General features: G+C 41.0%; 1 protein-coding gene across 3 annotated transcripts in view; it reads left to right on the top strand.

Annotated features, from left to right (window-relative positions):
- Positions 1–19731, top strand: part of LOC109430725 (steroid hormone receptor ERR2) — a 195570-nt gene extending 175839 nt beyond the window's left edge. For all 3 annotated transcript variants that reach the window (XM_029857921.2, XM_019706800.3, XM_019706799.3), the window contains 4 exons: positions 2864–3155; positions 3215–3885; positions 17062–17234; positions 17300–19731. In XM_029857921.2, the coding sequence (XP_029713781.1) occupies positions 2864–3155; positions 3215–3885; positions 17062–17234; positions 17300–17462 (1299 nt within the window). In that variant the 3' untranslated portion in view covers positions 17463–19731. The remainder of the gene's footprint in view (positions 1–2863; positions 3156–3214; positions 3886–17061; positions 17235–17299) is intronic.
- Positions 19732–20337: the final 606 nt, after the last annotated feature.

The following is a 20337-nucleotide window of genomic DNA, read 5'->3' as shown; positions in this document are numbered from 1 at the left end:
GTGCAGCCTGGTTTCCTGTGGGCTCCACATTATCGCCGGAACGCCGGGTCCGTGGCATCGCTTCGCTTCCTTTCTTCCTGCTTCGAGAAAAATTTTCACTTTCGGCCGATAACAACGACCGTTTCTATGGAAACATTCCCGGGCTCATAACCTGATAGAGACGTCTAGTCAAGTTAGAGTGCAAGTAACTAATGAAGATTTATTCATACATAATTCAACGCTTACTATGATCTAACAGTATCACAGGAGGAATATCTGGAGGAACCTAAGGAAGAATTTCTGGAACAATCCCAGCAAGACTTTGTGAAGAAATTCCAAGAGGAATTCCTGGCATAATCCTAGCAGATATTTTCGGAGAAATTCCGGGAAAAAAGCCTATGATTAAAAGAAGGAAACATTTCCGATGATCATATTGGCTGCTAGCATGTCAAAAAGTTCTTCTAAATTCCTTTGATATTAATTCGGCCAATCGGCAGTCGGCCAAATGGTGTTCGGCCAAACGACATCTAGTCAAATGACCGAATATATCCTTAGGGTGTTCCGGTACAGGTTTTGGTAAGACCCGGAAAGAATGTTTTTAGCCCTCTTTTTTCAGTACTCGGGAAAATTTGATCACACGACCAATCTTATTTATTTTTAACTAGCGGTCCCGGCAAACGTCGTACTGCCTGCCTACTGTGTTTTTTGACATGCAGCTCTGCAAACAATACCCCGCAAAATGGAATTTAATACATTCTCGTTTTCGGTGCATTCCCGGTCGTTTTTCCCAATTATTTTTTTCGTACGAACACGTCGGAGCACTGCACGAATGAATCCCTGATAGAATGGTGTCGATCCGTTGGGCCGTTCCCGAACCTATTCGTGACATACAAACACCAGTCTATTTTTATTTATATAGATTGTCAAGAGCTTCGGGCACCGTCTCCCAATCACTTATTGGTATGACAATTAGTGTGCAGTCGGACTCTAGACGGGTCGGTCCTCGTCCGACCGATTACGGTAAAGTTGACCGTAGCACCTTACAAATGTCAATTTATTGATGTTGCTTTGGCTGACCAAGCCATGTGGGAAATTACACCGTAGACTTCCCGCTTTGACACACATTTGCACAACAGTGTATGTGTTAGTTGTTCATCAAATCCCATCCGAAGGAGGTTTGGATTGTGAAAAGAAGATAACCATGTGCGACTGTGGAATCGAGTTCAGTTCTAGGCCTGCTGCCGACGAAGATAGTCGAGTGACTCCGTAGCTTGAAGGAATAGAAGCGCCCGTCTAGCGAATTGGGAGTCGTGAGTTCGAGTCTCACCGGAGTACGTGGATTTCTTTTCATAATTCAAATTCTCAATTTGTTCATCGAGCACATGTTCTGTTGTGCACATGGATGTCAAAGCAATTTCAACACTGTTCATTGGATGTGTTTTGTTGGCGTGAAATATCTAACGATTTTTTCAATAAAACTGAATCCACTCAGACGTTTTTTATTTGTGATCATAGAATCACATCTATAGTTCCATAATCTATATGGTTTTCAGTGTTTTAACCATGAAAACTATCTTATTTTAGGCTGATTACAAGGCTGATTATGAGGAGTTAGCCTTATGACTGTTAATTTCCGACAACTGTGAGGGAAAACTGCTAATAATTCCAAAAATAATCCAGGTTTCGTTACGAATTAAGTTGGCCACTTGAATTGGGGAAAAGTATATCCAAAAAAACGATCCCAAGAAATATTTTTTCATAAAAATGTTTTGAATATAGCGTAAATGGACAATAAAGCTATAAGTTTATTATGGTCTTGTGAACCATATTTGTCAAGAGTTCAATGTCGTAACTTGTTTTGAGCATATCTTTGATGAATAGAATTTTGTTTCTTGTGAAAATGTCAGCCCGTAATCTGTGAAATTTGCAAATGTTGATGATCATTGGTTTGTGCAGAATAAAATGATTCATGTCATTCGGGTCATGTCATTCATGTCACAATCGGGTCAAAATTTTATCTTGAAGAAATAAAAACAGATTTTTTCTTATTTTTCCTACAAAATACAATAAATAAGCTTCATTTGCTTCTTACAACATTTTTTCCTAGGTTAAATCGTTTTCGATCTGCAGCCGGTTGAAAGTGTACCGATTCTAAATTGCGCAGGCTTTACATTGTTGGCACAAAGTAACTTCACTGCAGCGCCGAGTAAAGCAACATCTTCATCGGTCTTGAGCGATACAAACATGTACCGCGCTAATTCGTGAACTCAGTTCAAAATACAAAAAAAAAAAAATGCGAATCATGCAAAAATTGCAAAAATGAAATTTCTTTATTTATGGAATTTGAGAAACCGTGTAAATAAGATCTGGTCTAGTTGCCCACAATGCGTCGGGTTCTCAGGTCTTCTTCAACCGCGTGCAGCCGACGCAGTCGCTGACCTCTACCTGGTTCCCTGCTGGATTCTTTCTTCCGCCATTCGCACTACATGTCCAGCCCATTGAAGTCTGTTGTATTTTATTCATTTTAGAGTATTCGGTGTCATGGAAAGTAAGCCGGTTCCGCAATCCGTAATAGACCCTACTCGCAGCGACTTTCCACTTCACGTTATTGCCACTTGTCACAACTGTTCAAGAAAAACAAATTGTTCTAACAACTTCAAACACTACCACCACTTGGTATGCCTCTATCTCTATACGCAATCATGTACTCTGTCATAGCCGATCGTAAAGCCTATCATAGTCCTCGCAGTATCTCACTTCAGAGGCGAATAAGCTTCCTCCATTCATTGCTCAACGATTAATGCCGATGAGATCTTACATGCTGAAAAGTTATCACAGTTGAATACAACCTATTAACGACATTTAAATTGATTTCCTTTCCCAGATGGACTACAAATGTACCAGCAATAACGACATCGGCCAGCTAACGGAACTACACAGTGGCAGCTCCGCCAACAACGGTGGACCGCACTCGCCTGGTTCACCGGATCGACAGTTCTGCAGTTCGACTACCTCGGCGATTGGTGATTTCGGGAGCGACAGCACAAATCAGGACGCGATAAAAGAAGAGATACCCCGCCGGCTGTGTCTTGTGTGTGGCGATGTGGCCAGCGGATTCCACTACGGTGTGGCAAGCTGCGAAGCTTGCAAAGCATTTTTCAAACGGACCATTCAGGGTAAGATTTTCCGGGAGACTAAGGACCTGTTCCAACTAATCAGTGTTTCCTCTTCGTAGGCAATATCGAGTACACCTGTCCAGCTAGCAACGATTGCGAAATCAACAAACGGCGGCGAAAAGCGTGCCAAGCCTGCCGATTCCGAAAGTGTCTTCTGATGGGAATGCTGAAAGAAGGCGTCCGATTGGACAGGGTACGCGGGGGTCGTCAGAAGTACCGACGAAATCCTTGCGCCAACCCGTACCAGCTACAGCTGACCCAGTCCAGCTCGCAGTACACACCGCAAACGTTGGAAGATATCAAAATTCTTGAAGTATTATCCTCTTTCGAGCCGGATCCACTGACCATTGGGCACGGATTTGATCTTATGAACAGCAACAGCGGCGGCAGTAGCAGCAGCAGTAGTGACCACGATGGCGACGGTAAGGCCGCTACTACTGACTCGCGTATGGTCATGGGCGCGGACGCACAGGAAATGCTCAGTGTGCTCAGTGATATCTACGACAAGGAGCTGGTCGGTGTGATCGGTTGGGCGAAACAGATTCCCGGCTTTACCGATCTGCCACTGAACGACCAGATGAGGTTACTGCAGGTGAGCTGGGCGGAGCTACTTACGCTGATGCTGGCACACCGTTCGATACCATACACTGGTAGGCTGTACTTTGCGACGGACTTTTGGCTCGATGAACGATCTGCCAAGGAGTGTGGCGCTTTGGATTTATATAATCATGTAAGTATATGATGCGTTAAACTGTGTCATTCAACTAAATGATTACAGAAATAAGAGAGCTGGAGTTCCGGCTGGCAGTAGTAGTATTCTACTAGCAGTTCTACGGGAATTTCTCTATTGGTTTTCTATCATCCAGTTCGGTTATCCTAAGATTCCACTAAAATGAATTGATTTAACAGGACTTTGGATAAGAAATGACACGGAATTTCATGAATATGAAATGTTATGACATTTTTCATTTTCTATCACTTCTAGTGTAAATTTCTGTTCGTTTACATCACTTCTCCATAATGGTGATTAGTTTTGGATTGTCGATAAACTTTCTTACTAAGGACAGATAATAAGTAACAAAATTTCATTTTATGGCATTCCTCACCTTAAACAGGACCGGGCTCGTTGTCTGTAGATAACTACTGATACGATACGATGGGAGGCTTGATTTAACGTTTTCAATAATTGGAAGAAAACATATTGAACTTTAGGATGCCAGCAATCAGAATGGACATTATTGTGTGTTTCATGGCTAAAATCAAGTCAATCGAGTTCAGCCTATTGGACGCAGTGGCTTAATTTCCCCAACAGGGGAGGAAAAAAAGTCATTCCTTAGGGGGCGTATTATACCTCAAGTCTCAACAAAACCTACTTGAGGTCCTTGTTGGTATTCGACTTCAAGGACGCAGACAATGATGAAGACGGGAAGAAAATGGGGCTCTCTACGCTGCCGCTTTGCATACAGCTACCTCCTTCTGTAATATGATTCCTTAGAGGAGATGTAGCTAACCCACTTTTTGCGATTAGATTTCCAGCAGTAGGGTGAGGCGGGGCAAGATGGGTCACTATCTTTCTCAACGCATTACACTAAACCTCTTTTTATGCAGGTTATTTTTATGCATTTTATGCGCCTTTTTACACGTAAGACCTACTTATACATAAGTGCATAATAGGAAACAATCAGTGACGTTCTAGAATTGAAGAAAAGAGCTAATTTTTCTATGGTGAGTAGGTCAATTCTCCGTTTCTGCAATGAAATGGTTCAAAAAGCGTGGGTATTATGATTCCTTGCCTAATTTGATGCTGTTTGAGCAACACTGCATTGTTTATGCTGCAAGAAATGAAGAAAACAGCAACACTGTTGCTCTAAGTTTTGCTCAAAGAGCATCAAATTAGGCAAGGAATCATAATACCCACGCTTTTTGAACCATTTCATTGCAGAAACGGAGAATTGACCTTCTCACCATAGAAAAAATCAACTCATTACATCAATTCTAGTACGTCACCGATTGTTTTTTATTTCCGAACCACATAAAAAGTTTGTAAGACTTACACATTCCCCAGACAACCAGGAATCGTATAAGGATGCACGTTGTACATCGTATAAAGTATTATTTTAAGGCACTATCGCATATATGTAGGGCTGAGAGACAAATCTCATGGCATAAATGTTGTTTTTTGAACTTATTGCGATGTATCTGGTTTAATCATATAAGAGTACAAATTAACTTTTATCAAGTATGACTACATCGTAGTAGACGATATTCTGATGTTTTATTGCGACGAACTTTGTTCATTCGCAAAAGCGTTCGAGCGAACTCGCAAAGTGTCAATTGAATTCGCATGGTTATGCGACTTCGCTTAGTACTTTTCTGAAATGTTCCGCTTTGCAAATACCGCTGACAATTCTTTTCAATCGCTCTCTAAGGCAGTGTGTATTCCCGAGCAGTTGGAAAAGATCTTATCTTTTTCCAATTTTCAAAAAAGGTGATAAGCGTAGCGTGAGTAATTATCGTGGCATTACTTCACTATGCGTGTGCTCGAAGGCTTTTGAAATTATCATCAACGACTCCCTGCTCAATAGCTGCAAACATTACATCTCTACAGATCAGCACGGATTCTTCCCTAAAAGATCCGTCGTCACCAACCTTGTCGATTTTTCAACCGAATGCATACGTGCCATGGATGCTGGTAAGCAGGTGGATGCGGTTTATCTGGATTTGAAAGCAGCAATTGACCGCGTAGATCATCGAATCCTTCTCCGTAAACTTGCGAAATGTGGTGTAACAGCTGGCTTTATTGATTGGTTCGAATCATACCTTACCAGACGATCGCTGTGTGTGAAGATCGGCACGTACGAATCGAGTCCGTTCACAAATCTATCCGGAGTGCCACAAGGGAGCAACCTTGGACCACTACTGTTTTCGCTTTTCGTCAACGATGCATCTCTCATTCTTCCTCCAGGGACCAGACTATTTTATGCCGATGACGCCAAAGTATACATCGTTGTTAGTGGATTGGACGATTGTCATTGCCTGCAGGTGTTACTAAATACCTTCGAATCGTGGTGCTCAAGAAACTGTTTGACGTTGAGTGTCGAGAAGTGCCATGTTATATCGTTCAGTAGGAAGCGACATCCAATTCGTTTCCCATATACACTGTGCGGAGCCACACTTGAACGAATGCAATGTGTCCGTGATCTCGGTGTTCTGCTAGACCAAGAGCTGACATTCAACGTGCATTATAACGACATCGTCTCGAGAGCAAACAAGCAACTTGGTTTTGTTCTTAAGATGAGCCAAGGATTCAGAGACCCACTGTGCTTGAAGTCACTGTACTGTGCTCTGGTACGTTCCATTCTGGAATTTGCTGCTGTGGTATGGTGTCCATTTCACATAAGCTGGATAACTCGAATTGAATCCGTGCAGAAGAAATTCGTGCGATATGCTCTGAGGAATCTACCCTGGCGTGATCCGGAAAACCTGCCTCCATATGCGGAACGCTGTCGTTTATTGGGGATCGATACTCTGCACATTGGTCGGGCTCCATACAAAGGGGCGGCCAAAACTCTCAAAAAACGAAATTGATATTTTTAAACTTTATTTCATCTTATAACAAAGTTACCGTATTGTAGTTTTATGATTCTTAATTCAAAGTATACCAGCTTTTGTATTTCAATGACATTTTCACCGCCAAAGTGGCCTAAGTCATAAAATTAAAAAATGAACCATTCGAAAAAAGTAAAATAATAATATTTTGAGAATGGAATATATATTTTATGTTATCCAGCATATGTAAGCTTGTTGTTGGACTGTTTGAATGCACGTATGGTGCAAAATTAATATGTCACAAAACTTTTCAAATTTTCATATATTGTACCTTACGGTTTTTAGTAATTTGTGAGTTAAAAAACGGTTCGTGTCGTCACGTGTCGCCGCAATTTCGAATAGTACATCTTAAACATCATGCTTGGGGCTGCATAAAAACGTTTAAATATTTTGCAGAAATTTGCAGTTTTTCAAATTAGAGCTATTTAAAAAAAAGTCATGTTTTTTCATATATTTCACGTTATTTTTCCATTTGTGACTGAAATAAAATTTATCTTCCCACATTTTTCACACGTTTTGAACAAACTTGATAGGATTTGATCGAAAGTTGATCATTTAATTAAATTCAAATTGATTTTCTAACAAAAAACGCAAAAAATGTGGGGTTTACTGATTTTTACCGTTTTTGAAATTATTGAGGTTACGTAATTTTTGAATACCCCTTTTTAAACACTAAAAATACTATATAACATATCTAGACAACCTATAACTTCGATTAAACACTTAAAAAGAGTTTTGGCCGAACTTTATCTTTTTCCGACCATTGTGCTCTGGAGGATCGGCGTTATGCGTCGCAAGCCACTTTTGTGGCAAAATTGCTCAAAGGTGAAATCGACTCGCATAACATATTGGCAAACATCGATATCTACGCCCCTGAGCGGCCCCTGCGTAACAGGAGTTTCGTTAGTCTCGGTAGCTCAAATACTTTATACGGGCAACATGATCCGACTAGACACATGACAATGAAATTCAGCCAAGTTTTTCCTATCTTCGACTTCAATATACAAACTTCGACGCTGCGTTTTGTAGAATATTTTAGACGTAATTAACTTTGTGCTGTTTATGTTTTAAGTATGTTTTTAAGTTTATATTCATTAAGACAATTTTTATGTCAGATGGATCAAATCAAATATAAATAAATAAATAAATATATTATGTCAGTTTATCTCGCATTTGTGTACTGTTGAGAACCACTGGATTGGCTCTCATGCTCTCGCCGATCTGCGTGCTCGCCGATAGCATTTCGTTATGCCTCGGTCGATGCACAATCGCAGAGATTAATTAGAAGTAATGTAGCCTCCATTTAGTAACGTGTCGTGTTTGTCATGTAATTTTATTAGTGTAAATAAAGTTATGTTTTAATGTGTAATTTCGCTACGCCTGGGAGTTTGAATAGACAGTGATGTCTCCCGGCCACCCCGAACTCCAGGACGTAACATGTACAAACTGAATCGCATAAAAGTGAAAATAAATTCGTTAAAATGTGCATACAAACTCGCATAAGCTAGAATCGTTAACATTGGTATACAGTAGACGTTCGGTAAGTGCAACATGTTAACGTTTCAGTTATCGAATGAAATTCGCTAACTGCAACGACTGACAGCCGTCAAACAGTTGTCAATTGCTGTTGGACGCAGACAGAATGCACTCGAAAACATCGTAATGCAGCTGTAGTGCACGCTCGTTCAAAACTACCCTAAAGTGAGTTGTTTACTACTCACTTTGGTACAAAGTGCATCAGCTCATTTTAGAGTAAATTGAAGTTACTCACTTTTGAGTAACCGTAAGATTTTCGAAAATTAGAGTAGTTTTCAACTCACTGTCTTAATTTCAATAAAAGCAAAAGTGAGTAAGTGCTACTCACTTTTTTATTTTTTAGATGGTATTTTATATTATAATTGATTATAAAACAAAAAAAACAAGCAAGTCAATAACATTCATTATTTATTTATTTCACCATTGCATAAATGTCAACCGAGATGTCAACAATATTCAAATAAAAAAAAAATAAAATAGCTAAATCTTTTTGTTCCACTTGACTGTCTGGACCTCGGTCTGGACTCCGCCCCGACTTTGATTTTTGGTGGTTCCAGCGCATTTTGGCCAAAGCGAATTCTTCGGAAGGTGACACCACGGGGACACACACAGGGTGACTTTCGGGGCTCATTCATTTGGCATGTTCGTCTTCGACATGTTTTTTCGTCACATGGACACGGTCTTCAATTTCGGACAAGTTCCTGAAAAATATAAACATCGGCACAATTATGTTTTATTCCACAGGTTTATCGATCTCAACTTACCAGATTCATTTTCTTCAACACTTTTCCACATGAAACTAGCTTAAATATATAGATTTTCCAATAATAATGGTAAAGTCCGGACCGAGGTCCGGACTTAGCATGTTTTTTTGTAAGTTTTCGACGGTTGAAACTGAGTTCTTTTCTGATGCCGATACTCAAAAGTGAGTAAAGCACTGATTTTCCTATAAGAGAGTAGTTAATAACTCACTTTGACAAATGCATGTTACTCACCTTTGACAGATTTAGCAAAAGTTTGAAAGTGAGTATAATTTACTCACTTGAGAGTAGTTTTCAACGAGCGTGTGCATCTAAAAACCTCGCAACTCTGTTGACGTTTCGTTTTTGACAGATAGCGGTGCGATAACTGTAAAATTGTTGCACTTAGCGGACTTGCAGTTAAAAAGCATTGCAGTTAAACCGTTTGCACCGAGCGAACGTCTGTATTTGCGATGTGATACGTGATAATGAAAAAGGTGTTCTTGGAGTGCCAAGAAGCTACAAGAAAGTGAGCAGTACGGTGACAAAACAAGTTGCAAAGTCATCACTTTTGTTTTGTTGACCTGATAATTAAAAATGGGTTGTGCTAGCAAGAGAGGAGTAGTGAAAACTGTGCGGGAAATCACGCTTTATCATTTTGAGCTCCACACGGAAAGATCGATGTACACAGAGCAAGGAGTAACTTTCACGCAGCGATCGAAAAGACAAAAGATTTCATGCAAACTTGTGTGAAAATTCACGCAAATTTGTGTAAACCCGGATCAGCACATTTTTTGTGCTGATCCAGTCGCACGCAAATATGAGTGAAAAATCCTTTGTCTTTTCGCAAGTTGCTCATTCGCTGTGTACTTTCGTTTTAGGGTGCAGATAGCCTACAACGCAGGGCCGCATTCCAACAAACACTGAGATGAGTTAGAATGTCATGACAATTCAGGCCAAACATTTCAATAGGTCCTATCTGCATTTGAGAGGCTCTCTTTGTTCACTTTTATTTTTCAATTATTGCAATGTAATAGTACACTTTTCAACTATTTTTGCAGTACAAATCAAAAGACGATTGTTTTGACCATCGTTCAATGCAAGGACACAATCATAACACAAATAAACAGCTGAGCTATTAACGAAAGAGAGGGAAACCAAAGAGCGCCTCTCTTCTGCAGATAGGACCTTTAGACATGTTTGGCCTGAATTAGCCAGTGTGTTTCATAAGTAGTGTTTGGTGTTAAGTGTGAAGTGTGGGTCGATAATCCAATGGTTATTAGTTCGATACTGAGGTGACAAAAATTGTTTTTTTTAGAATATTATTAAGTCGCATAAGATGCTATATGACGTTGCAGTAGTGTACATCGTGCATCGCATAAGATATCGCTTCAAGTCATATAGCGTTATAACTTTTCCGTCAATGCACGTATAGCGCCTCCACTTTTGTACGCATAAGGCACTTTTACTGCATTTTATGCGATGTAACTTTACCGCATAAAAGTACTTCTAACATGAACATAAACTTCATTATACGTGCAAATTGGTTGTCGGGGTCACAAAATCTTCTCGTGCGATCACAAAATCATAAAATTTGTAAAAAAAAAATTGGTCAATCTGGTTTGGTCTACTACTGACCTTCGTGATCCAAAAGATATTGACATTTCACATCCAGACATTTTTGCTCTGGAAATTATGCACTTATGAGTAGGTCTTAAATAGTGTTGAGCGGTTTTAGCGTGTAATGCCGTGCATAAAAACACGAAGAGCTATTCAGAACCAATATTATACGAAAGAAAATGTAATAATGGTAACTGGCATCGACTGTCAGGGGGCGTTTCTAGGGAAAGCAGAGGGTTACAGGAGCATTTCATGTGGGTTTCAGGAGACCTCTTGGTGGCGCTTTAAGAAAGCCCCAATTGGTCAGGAGATCTCAGAGATGTTTTAGGCGGCCCAGCGGGTTTTAGAATGGTACCTGGAGGTCTCAGGAGTATTTCAGGGGCTTTTCAGAGGCCGTCAAGGGGTTCGATGGGATTTCAGGAACATTTCAGATGCACTCTTAGATAAAATCATGTAAATTTAAGTTAACTTGGAATTGGATGCACATAAAAGAAGCGGAACGTTTGATACAAATTTACGTCTCCTATCACAAATAAAGTCGAGCTAGCAATCGCTAGAGATAAAACATATGTAAGTAAAATAGTGAACTGGATTCGAACCCATATCCGCCGATTGAGAGGCATGTACTATATCTATCGGCTGTATCACCGAGTTGTGAGACAAACGATAAATGTAAAACTGTTTTTACCTATCTGGTCAGATAGGTTTGTTGACATCTTGTGCAACCAACTCGAACTTACATGATGGATGTAAAAATGAGTCAAATTTGCCATTCAGTCATGAAATGTTTACGTACGTTGATGGTTTACGTCACGCGTAAATTTCTGATTTTTTAAGAGAGTGGCATCAGGGAAGCTTCAAGGGGTCTCAGGAGGTTCCAGGGGAATTTCAGAGGGTCTCAGGGGCGTTTGAGGGAGTTTCAGAGTATCGGAGATCTCAGAAGCGTTTCAAAGAGGTCCCTGTGAGTTTCAGGGAGGCATCAGAGGCGTTTCAGGGGGGTGCCAGAGTTCTTCAAGGGAGTCCGATAGGATTTCGGTGGCGTTTCTTGGGGTCCCAATGTATTTCAAGGGGGAGGGGTTTCTAAGTGATCTCAGGTGTTTCCAGCGTAGATAGGGATACCTCGAAATCTCAGGGGCGTTTCAGGAGGTCCCAAGGGGTTTCCATGTGGCCTCAGTTGTGCTTCAAGAGGTCTTAGAGCGTTTCAGGGGAGTTTCAGAGGGTCTGAGGGGTGTTTCAGGGGCTTTGCAGGGGTACTGGAGGTCTCCGGGGCGTATTTCATGAAGCCCCGGTGCGATTACAGGTAGCCTTTGAAGCACTTCAAGGGATCTCAGGAGTTTCCAGGAGAGTTTCAAAGGATCTCAGATGCATTTCAGAGGTATTGCAGGGAGTTTCGAGTGGTACCAAGAGGTCTCAGAGGCGTTTTAAGGAGGTTTCAGGGGATTTTATTGATACGATGAGATCTCAAGCTTCCTCCTGGTGCTCCCTGAAACACCCTTGAGATACACTCGATTCTTTTTTTTTGCACAGGTCGTTTTTCTGCTATAACTCAGTCAGTTTTGAATCTATTGACTTGATTTTCCGTACTTTCATCGTGATGGGTGATATGCAGAGGCGCGTGATCGGTTGGTGGCCGATCAACGAAAGAATGTGGAGGTTAACCCTGTAATACCCAACCCCGCCTTTAGACGGGGTATAGTTTGAGCATTTTTGTAATTTTTGTTTCGAGGGAAATCAATTTTTTTATATTTTTGGCTGATATTTAGGACTGTTTTGTATATCTCAAAATGGTTTTTGGTGTATTTTAAGGCTCAAGCATCCGTCATCATTTTTCGGAAAATAAAAAGCAGTTTTCTCGCTTAAATCAAAACATCGACCATGAAAATATATTCACTGCATTCTATTCCTTATGTTGAGTACAGTGAATATATTTTCATAGTAAAGACTTTTGTTTTGAACGAAAAAACTGCTTTCAAATGTTTGATGATGACGATGATTTCAATGACGAATTGTTCAACGTTAACGTTGAACTTTTCGTCATTGAAATCATCGTCATCATCAAACATTTGAAAGCAGTTTTTTCGTTCAAAACAAAAGTTTATGCTATGAAAATATATTCACTGTACTCCACATGAGGAATATAATGCAGTGAATATATTTTCATGATCCTTGTTTTGATTTGCAGCGAGAAAACTGCTTTTTGTTTTCCGAAAAATGATGACGGATGCTTGAGCCTTAAAGCGTATTTACATTTTTCTAAAATCATTAAAAAATTCATGTTTTGGTCACCTTTTAGAAGTCATTGTTTATTTTGTATTGAATCGCTACAATTAACATATTTTAAATTTTTCCCAAACCATTCTATCCTTGTTCAATAGTTTAAGGGGATCGAATACACTCTAAAATTATTTTCCTTAAAATAACACGGAAAATAAAATTTTATATGAAAGAAATTTAAAATAAAAATATTTCAACAATAATCATAAAATCTCAAAATGTTTTCATCCCAAAAAAATCCGTACGCCAAATAGGCTTCCAGGAAAAATATAAAAGTGTGGGGATGTTCAAAAATAAAAATTAGAAAAATCAAAAACTGAAATTCACGAAATCGAGAATTAAAAAGAATCATCTTCCAAAACATGTTTAAATCGATTTTAGATGACGAAAAATGATATTTAGATCAAAATCAAAAATTTGGGTATTAGAGAGTTACGGATCAATGGCCGATTCTTCAATTTCAGCATAATAAACGTCTCCGCAAGCACTCATGATGACAAGGACGCATTTTACGCGCAGCTCGAACGCGAGTATAATCGCTGCCCAAGCCACGACGTCAAGATCATCATAGGAGATTTGAATACTCAGGTAGGCCAGGAGGAGGAATTCAGACCGACGATTGGTATGTTCAGCGCCCACCTGCAGACGAACGAGAACGGCCTACGACTCACTGATTTCGCCGCCTCCAAAAAAAAAGGCCATACGTAGAACCTTTTTCCAACACAGCCTCCCTTATCGTTACACCTGGGGATCACCACAGCAGACGGAATCTCAAATCGACCACGTTCTGATTGACGGACGGCACTTCTCCGACATTATCGACGTCAGGATCTATCGTGGCGCCAACATCGACTCCGACCACTATCTGGTGATCAACAATGTACGGTACTGGCGACCGCCACGGTACAACCTCGAGCGACTGAAACAACCGGATGTCGCCTCAGCATACGCGCAGAATCTCGAGGCCGCGTTGCCAGACGAGGGCGAGCTCGATGAGGCCCCTCTAGAGGACTGCTGAGTACAGTGAAAGCAGCCATCAACGACGCAGCTGAGAGCACCATGGGGTACGTGGAACGGAATCGACGGAACGAATGGTTCGACGAAGAGTGCAGAACGGTTTTGGAGGTGAAGAACGCTGCGAGGGCGGTAATGCTGCAGCAAGGGACCCGACAGAACGTGGAGCGTTACAAACAGAAGCGGAAACAACATACGCCTCTTTCGGGAGAAAAAGCGCCGAGTGGAAGAAGCGAAATGCGAAGAAATGGAACTGCTGTGCCGTTCCCAAGAAACACGGATGTTCTATCAGAAGCTCAACGCATCCCGCAACGGTTTCGTGTGGTGAGCCGAAATATGCAAGGATAAGGACGGAGGCCTCTTGACGGACGGTCGTGAGGTGATCGAAAGGTGGAAGCAGCACTTCGATCAGGCCCTCAATGGCGTGGAGAACGTAAGCACGGGAGACTACGGCAACGGAGGAAACGACGACCCCAGTGCAGCAGAGGACGGAAATGAACCAACTCCCACGCTGAGGGGAGTTAAGGATGCCATTCATAAGCTCAAAACTAGCAAAGCAGCTGGTAAGGCTAGTATCGCAACTGAACTCATCAAGATGGGCCCAGAAAAGTTGAACAATTGTCTGCACCGGCTGATAGTCAGGATCTGGGAAACCGAACAGCTACCGGAGGAGTGGAAGGAAGGGGTAATCTGCCCCATTCACAAGGAAGACGGCCATTTGGAATTTGAGAACTTCCGGACGATCACTATTTTGAATGCTGCCTACAAAATGCTATCCCAGATCATCTTCCGTCGTCTGTCACCTAAAACAAATGAGTTCGTGGTAAGTTTTCAAGCCGGTTTCATTGACGGCCGGTCGATAACGGACATGGACATCATGCCAGAACATTTGGAACGTGGCAGAACTGCACTTTCGCCCAAAACGCGAAACAGTAAAGGTCGGACTGGTGGTGAATGCCTCAAAAACAAAGTACATGCTGGTAGGCGGAACCGAACACGACCGGATCCGTCTGGGTAGTAATGTAACGATAGACGGGGATACTTTCGAGGTGGTGAAGGAATTCGTCTACCTCGGATCCTTACTGACGGCTGACAACAACGTGAGCCGTGAAATTCGGAGGCGCATCATCAGCGCAAGTCGGGACTACTACGGGCTCCAGAAGAAACTGCGGTCGAAAAAGATTCACCCACGCACCAAATGCACCATGTACAAAACGCTAATAAGACCGGTGGTCCTCTACGGACACGAGACATGGACCATGCTCGAGGGGGACCTACAAGCACTCGGAGTTTTCGAGTGACGCGTGTTAAGGACGATCTTCGGCGGTGTGCAGGAGAACGGTGTGTGACGTAGAAGGATGAACAACGAGCTCGCTGCACTCTACGGCGAACCCAGCATCCAGAAGGTGGCCAAAGCCGGAAGGATACGGTGGGCAGGGCATGTTGCAAGAATGCCGGACAACAACCCTGCAAATGATGATTAACCTGGGCTTTTTAGGGGAATATCTGTAAATAAAAGAAAATCGGGTTAAGTACGGTTCCTTTGAATTCCACTAAGAATTTGCATCCTTTGACAGATACGTATTTCGACCTCAACTGTACTGTAAGACGACCTTACAGTTGAGGTCGAAATACGTATCTGTCAAAGGATGCAAATTCTTAGTGGAATTCAAAGGAACCGTACTTAACCCGATTTTCTTTTTTTTAACCCTGCAAAGCTGGTGTTTGCAACTGATCCGGTTGGCACAAGAAGGCGTGGATCACAGAGAGCGTGAGAGCGTGACCTTGCGAGCATTGGGCGCAACCGAGGATGGAGAGCGGCTACCATGAACCGAGCATTGTGCGGCGTACTATTGTTGATTATTTATGTCTTGTCTTATATGTGATGTTGAACAAATAATTGTATGTATGTAAGACGGCTATGAAACCATATACACTAAATCCTTTTTTTACGCGATGGATGCGTCCGCGCAAAAAAAAAAAAGATCGCGTAAAAAAAGTTCGCGTAACTTCGTTAAATCGCGTAAAAAAAATCAAAGGGAAATCTTTTTTTACGCGATTTGCCCTCCGCAAATAACCAAAATCGCGTATAAAAAAGTCACGTAACTTCGAGAAAATCGCGTAAAAAAATCGTGCAAAATAAAATCGCGTAAAAAAAGGATTTAGTGTAGCTGCATTTTTCCTCAGAAATTTCTCTCGAATGTGTTCTACACAGTGAAGAGAATTGTCAGACAAAAGAGGCAGAAAACAAGCAACAAAGAAGGTACGACGATTACTCTTTATCTCTACTGGTAACAGATAATGACATGATCTCGAAATTTTTTGTTGCAGACAAAACGAAAGCTGAATTTGTTGCGTACTTTTCAACTCGTGAATAATCAATTATTGCTAACCCAAAGTCGAAACTGTTTGATGATAGAACTTCACCAGAGTTGCAGTGTTTACCGACTCGAAGTTACCGTTCGAAAATCGCAATGCAAAGCTTAAAAATCTCTAAACTCGTGGTGTATGATGTTAAACCCATTATTTTCAAGTTGGGACAAACTTATGTCGCATGGATTTGTTTGTCGCAACAAATACAGGTTGCGACATTGTCATTATTGTTGCGCGATGGTTGAATTTTGATTCACTGGTTCTACATATATTGTATTCAGTGCTTGGTTGGGATGCGACTGGGATGATTTTGCTTCGGAATGTTGGCTTTGCAGTCTTTTGGGGAATCGAAAACACTAGTTTATGATTTTTCCCGACGTTTCGGTCCGTATGGGACCTTTTTCAAGGGTTCAATCGGTCAAGGTTTTCTAGTCAAGATGGCTTTGCTAAACTCAAAAATGTCATGCGGAAGTTTTGGTATAGATTGAGTCCGTTCGGTTTTCAACCGTCGTGATGCGGACAATCTCCTACCTATCGGGCGGTCTAGAATTCGGTCCCTGTTTTTGGAATCTTCCACCATTGCTTTTCGTCGGGAAAAATCATAAACTAATGTTTTCGATTCCCCAAAAGACTGCAAAGCCAACATTCCGAAGTGTATTCAGTGCTAAAGTGTCCCAATTCCTTATTAGACGTTTTCCAAGGCTGGTTCAAGTTACTAACCATCTCGATTTCAATTACAGCTCGCGCAGATTACCCAACGACTAGAGAAGATCTCGGCAACTAAAGAGGAATACTACCTCTTGAAGGCGCTATCCCTGTCGAACTGTGATATCCGGTTGGATAACTATGGCGCGTTGAAGAAGATACGGGACAGCATCCTGTACGCTCTGAATGACTGTGTACTGCTGTTGAGGTATGATGGAATAGTATTGAGTTTTATTTAAGAGGTTATGTAACTTTTGGCGTTGCTCTTTTTAGGCACAACCAAGCAGTTTCCCATCAGCAGCAGTTGTTGTTGCTTCTACCGTCACTGCGCCAGGCCGACTACATTATCCGCAAGTTCTGGACCAACGTGCACATAGAGGGCAACGTCACCATGAACAAGCTGTTCGTAGAGATGCTGGAATCGGTATCGCGATAAGCTCGTTTCGTTCCCCCGTCGCGTCGTGTGAGTGAGTCAAACTATACTAGGGTAGGTGTGCCCAGACTCACCCTCCGTGAAACCCCTAGCTATCTCCCTGTCTCTCCCAGAGACGTAGCAGGAAACAAATCCCGGTGATCTCTATCATCACACAGACACACAAACACACACTATCACATACACATACTGACGACATGAAACTCATCAAACGACAACTACATTACGAAGCAGAAGTACACCCATAATATCTCGTATTTATCTGTAAATGCCTCAGTGCTTCAAGCGAGAACTTTTAGATCGGGGTGATTTAATCGTTTTACAGCGGTCAGAGTAGCGTGAAGTTTGAAAAAGTGAAACATTTTACAGTTTATAAGGTCGTTATGTTTTTTTTACCATGCATTAGAAATTTTAAGAGACATTAGTCGTTAGGTCATCAGCCCGGTCAAGTGTGGAGCACGGGACTAGTTTTTTTTTATCGAAATTGTTGTACCTTTTCCTTTTTTTATTTTAAAAGTTTTTAAATGTGCCCCCCTATGGCTTATGTGACAATGAAGTCAATGAAAGTGACGGTATTCTTTTTGCATCTTGAATCTCCAAGGCGGTTTTCTTTCTCTTACATAAACAATTTGGATGGAGCTCCTCGGCCGTTAACGTTCATCTTACTAAATAAGATTTCTTACGTGATTACCATTACTAGGTTTAAGTAGTCGATTCGATCAGTAAATTTTTGGGAGATGTCAAGGATGAGTTTTAATAACATGGGTAGGGAATGCATAGCTACAATTCTAAATTTATCCTGGGTAAAATGATTGCCGGACAGTTACTACAGAATATGGGATAGCCTTGGTAGTTCTTCATTAAGGACGAGGATCGCAAGGGCAAAATGTACATGTATCTGCAAAACGATGTATTTTCAATGCAAGACGTTTGTCTCCATTAAAGTTTTTGTCATGATGTGGAGCATGCCTTGCCATGAAAATGTAGTTGGCAACTGATTCGCATAGTTGGCGCCACAATCTAACTTTTTATTGCGACACTTGTTTAGATATAACGTCTTCGTGAAAGTTGTTCATTTAATTCTTAGAACTCAATATAGCCTACAATTGCGTGTAATTGAGTCACTTTGAGTATTTCAGATCGAAAAGTATGTTGTCATTAAAAGACACACTGAAAAGATGACTGAGATATATAAAGTATACGAGTTGTTAAATTTGCTATAACCAATTGTTCATCCTAACAATTGTCATTCCTAAATTTGAACAGTTCTTCAAGTTACAATGCTGAATTTTTTGAACTTAAAATCTTTAAGACTATGTAGCCAAAATCATGCAAAGTTTTCAATGATAATGTTTTTATTACTGATTTATTTTTTGTCAATTCCGGTTCAAATTGCACTGTTGCACTATAAATAGAAAGAAAACTTTAAACCTAAACATTACAGAAGACTAAAAAATGCAATATCACATCCAAAATGTGACCATCCGCTTTGAAATGCCCAGTAGGAATCTCTAGAATTTTAACAGCAGCATAGAAAAATCGACTGAACCGAGGATCACACTTGTTCTGGATGCAACAGGACTACAAAAACAATTCGTTCGTTTATGGATGTTGTTACATACCACACCCGTTAACACAACAAGTGGTTTACAGTACAATTTTTAATTATCTAAGAACGCAGACCTCAACTACAAAACAAGTTTTAATCAATCGAACCACATCGCAGCATTGTCCTGTCCAGCAGGAGCGTTCAAAAGTGTGAAAAGATTTACAGGATCGAGTCTTTGTATTCAAGAATCGCCTTCTATTGGTTGGTGTAACAGACTTACCATTACCCTTAGCTACCACCCGCATCAGCTAATAAGAAGAATAATAGTCGGTCATGTGAGCAATCGACGCGAAAGTTGTGTATTTATTAGGATTTAGACGAGAAAACAAAAATGTTGCCAGCTGGAACGAAAAGAGATACATTAGCCAGCTGACAATGAGTGCAGAAAACCATTGTGTATGATTAAAGTTAGAGAACGGACTAATGTAATTTTAGAGATGAACCATTATATAACAATTTAACCTTACAAACTTAGAGCCGCGTGGATTTACCGATGAGGGAGCGAAGAGGGCAACGGAATGAACCGTCATCAGTGACGATTGGTAAAGTTGTGAGTCGCGGAAAAATACTTTACACTGCTAAAATCAAAACAAAAATACCACTAGGATTCAGAAGGTAGGACAAAGGTGAATTCAACTGCAATAAATTACATAGAAAGAGGAATGTTTAGTTTTTAATGTATTTGCATTAATATCACATCACATAGCTTCTTTTCCTCTTCTTGTAATACGCATTCAACAGCCATCTTGTGTACAGCCTGCCACGGAGACGCTGTATTCTCCCTGTATCTATTGAATATTATCAGATATCAAAAGGCCGGCTCCAGTGGCACGTTATCCTTCATTTGGGACATTTATGCCATCGCCATAATAATAGCCTATTTCATCATCTACCTGAGGGAAAAGGAAGGAAATGAGGATAAGGATGGGGATGAGAATAGGTAGGGAAATAGGAAAAATACCCTGGAAGAGGGTACTAACGCATAAGCGTACCACAATGGGTTCAAACAGCGCCCTGAACAGGGCACTGTAATAACGAATAAAGCGGAAGAGGGCCTAGCTCTTTACCACAGCGGGTTAACCTTCCGTAACTCGCGCGGTTGACTACCTGCGTCAGCACCACGCTAATGCTGAGTACAAAAAGCGAGATTTTTTCAACGTGTTGTACAAAATACAACAGCGCGATCGCTCGAGGGTTAAGAACAACAGAATATCCTGAATATTCAGGTCTCTGAAGTCAGTTTCACTTAATAAGTGTTTACCGAATACT

The sequence above is a fragment of the Aedes albopictus genome, chromosome 1, assembly GCF_035046485.1.
Source record: "Aedes albopictus strain Foshan chromosome 1, AalbF5, whole genome shotgun sequence".
Taxonomy (NCBI): domain Eukaryota; kingdom Metazoa; phylum Arthropoda; class Insecta; order Diptera; family Culicidae; genus Aedes; species Aedes albopictus.
This window is presented reverse-complemented; position numbering and strand designations above follow the sequence as displayed.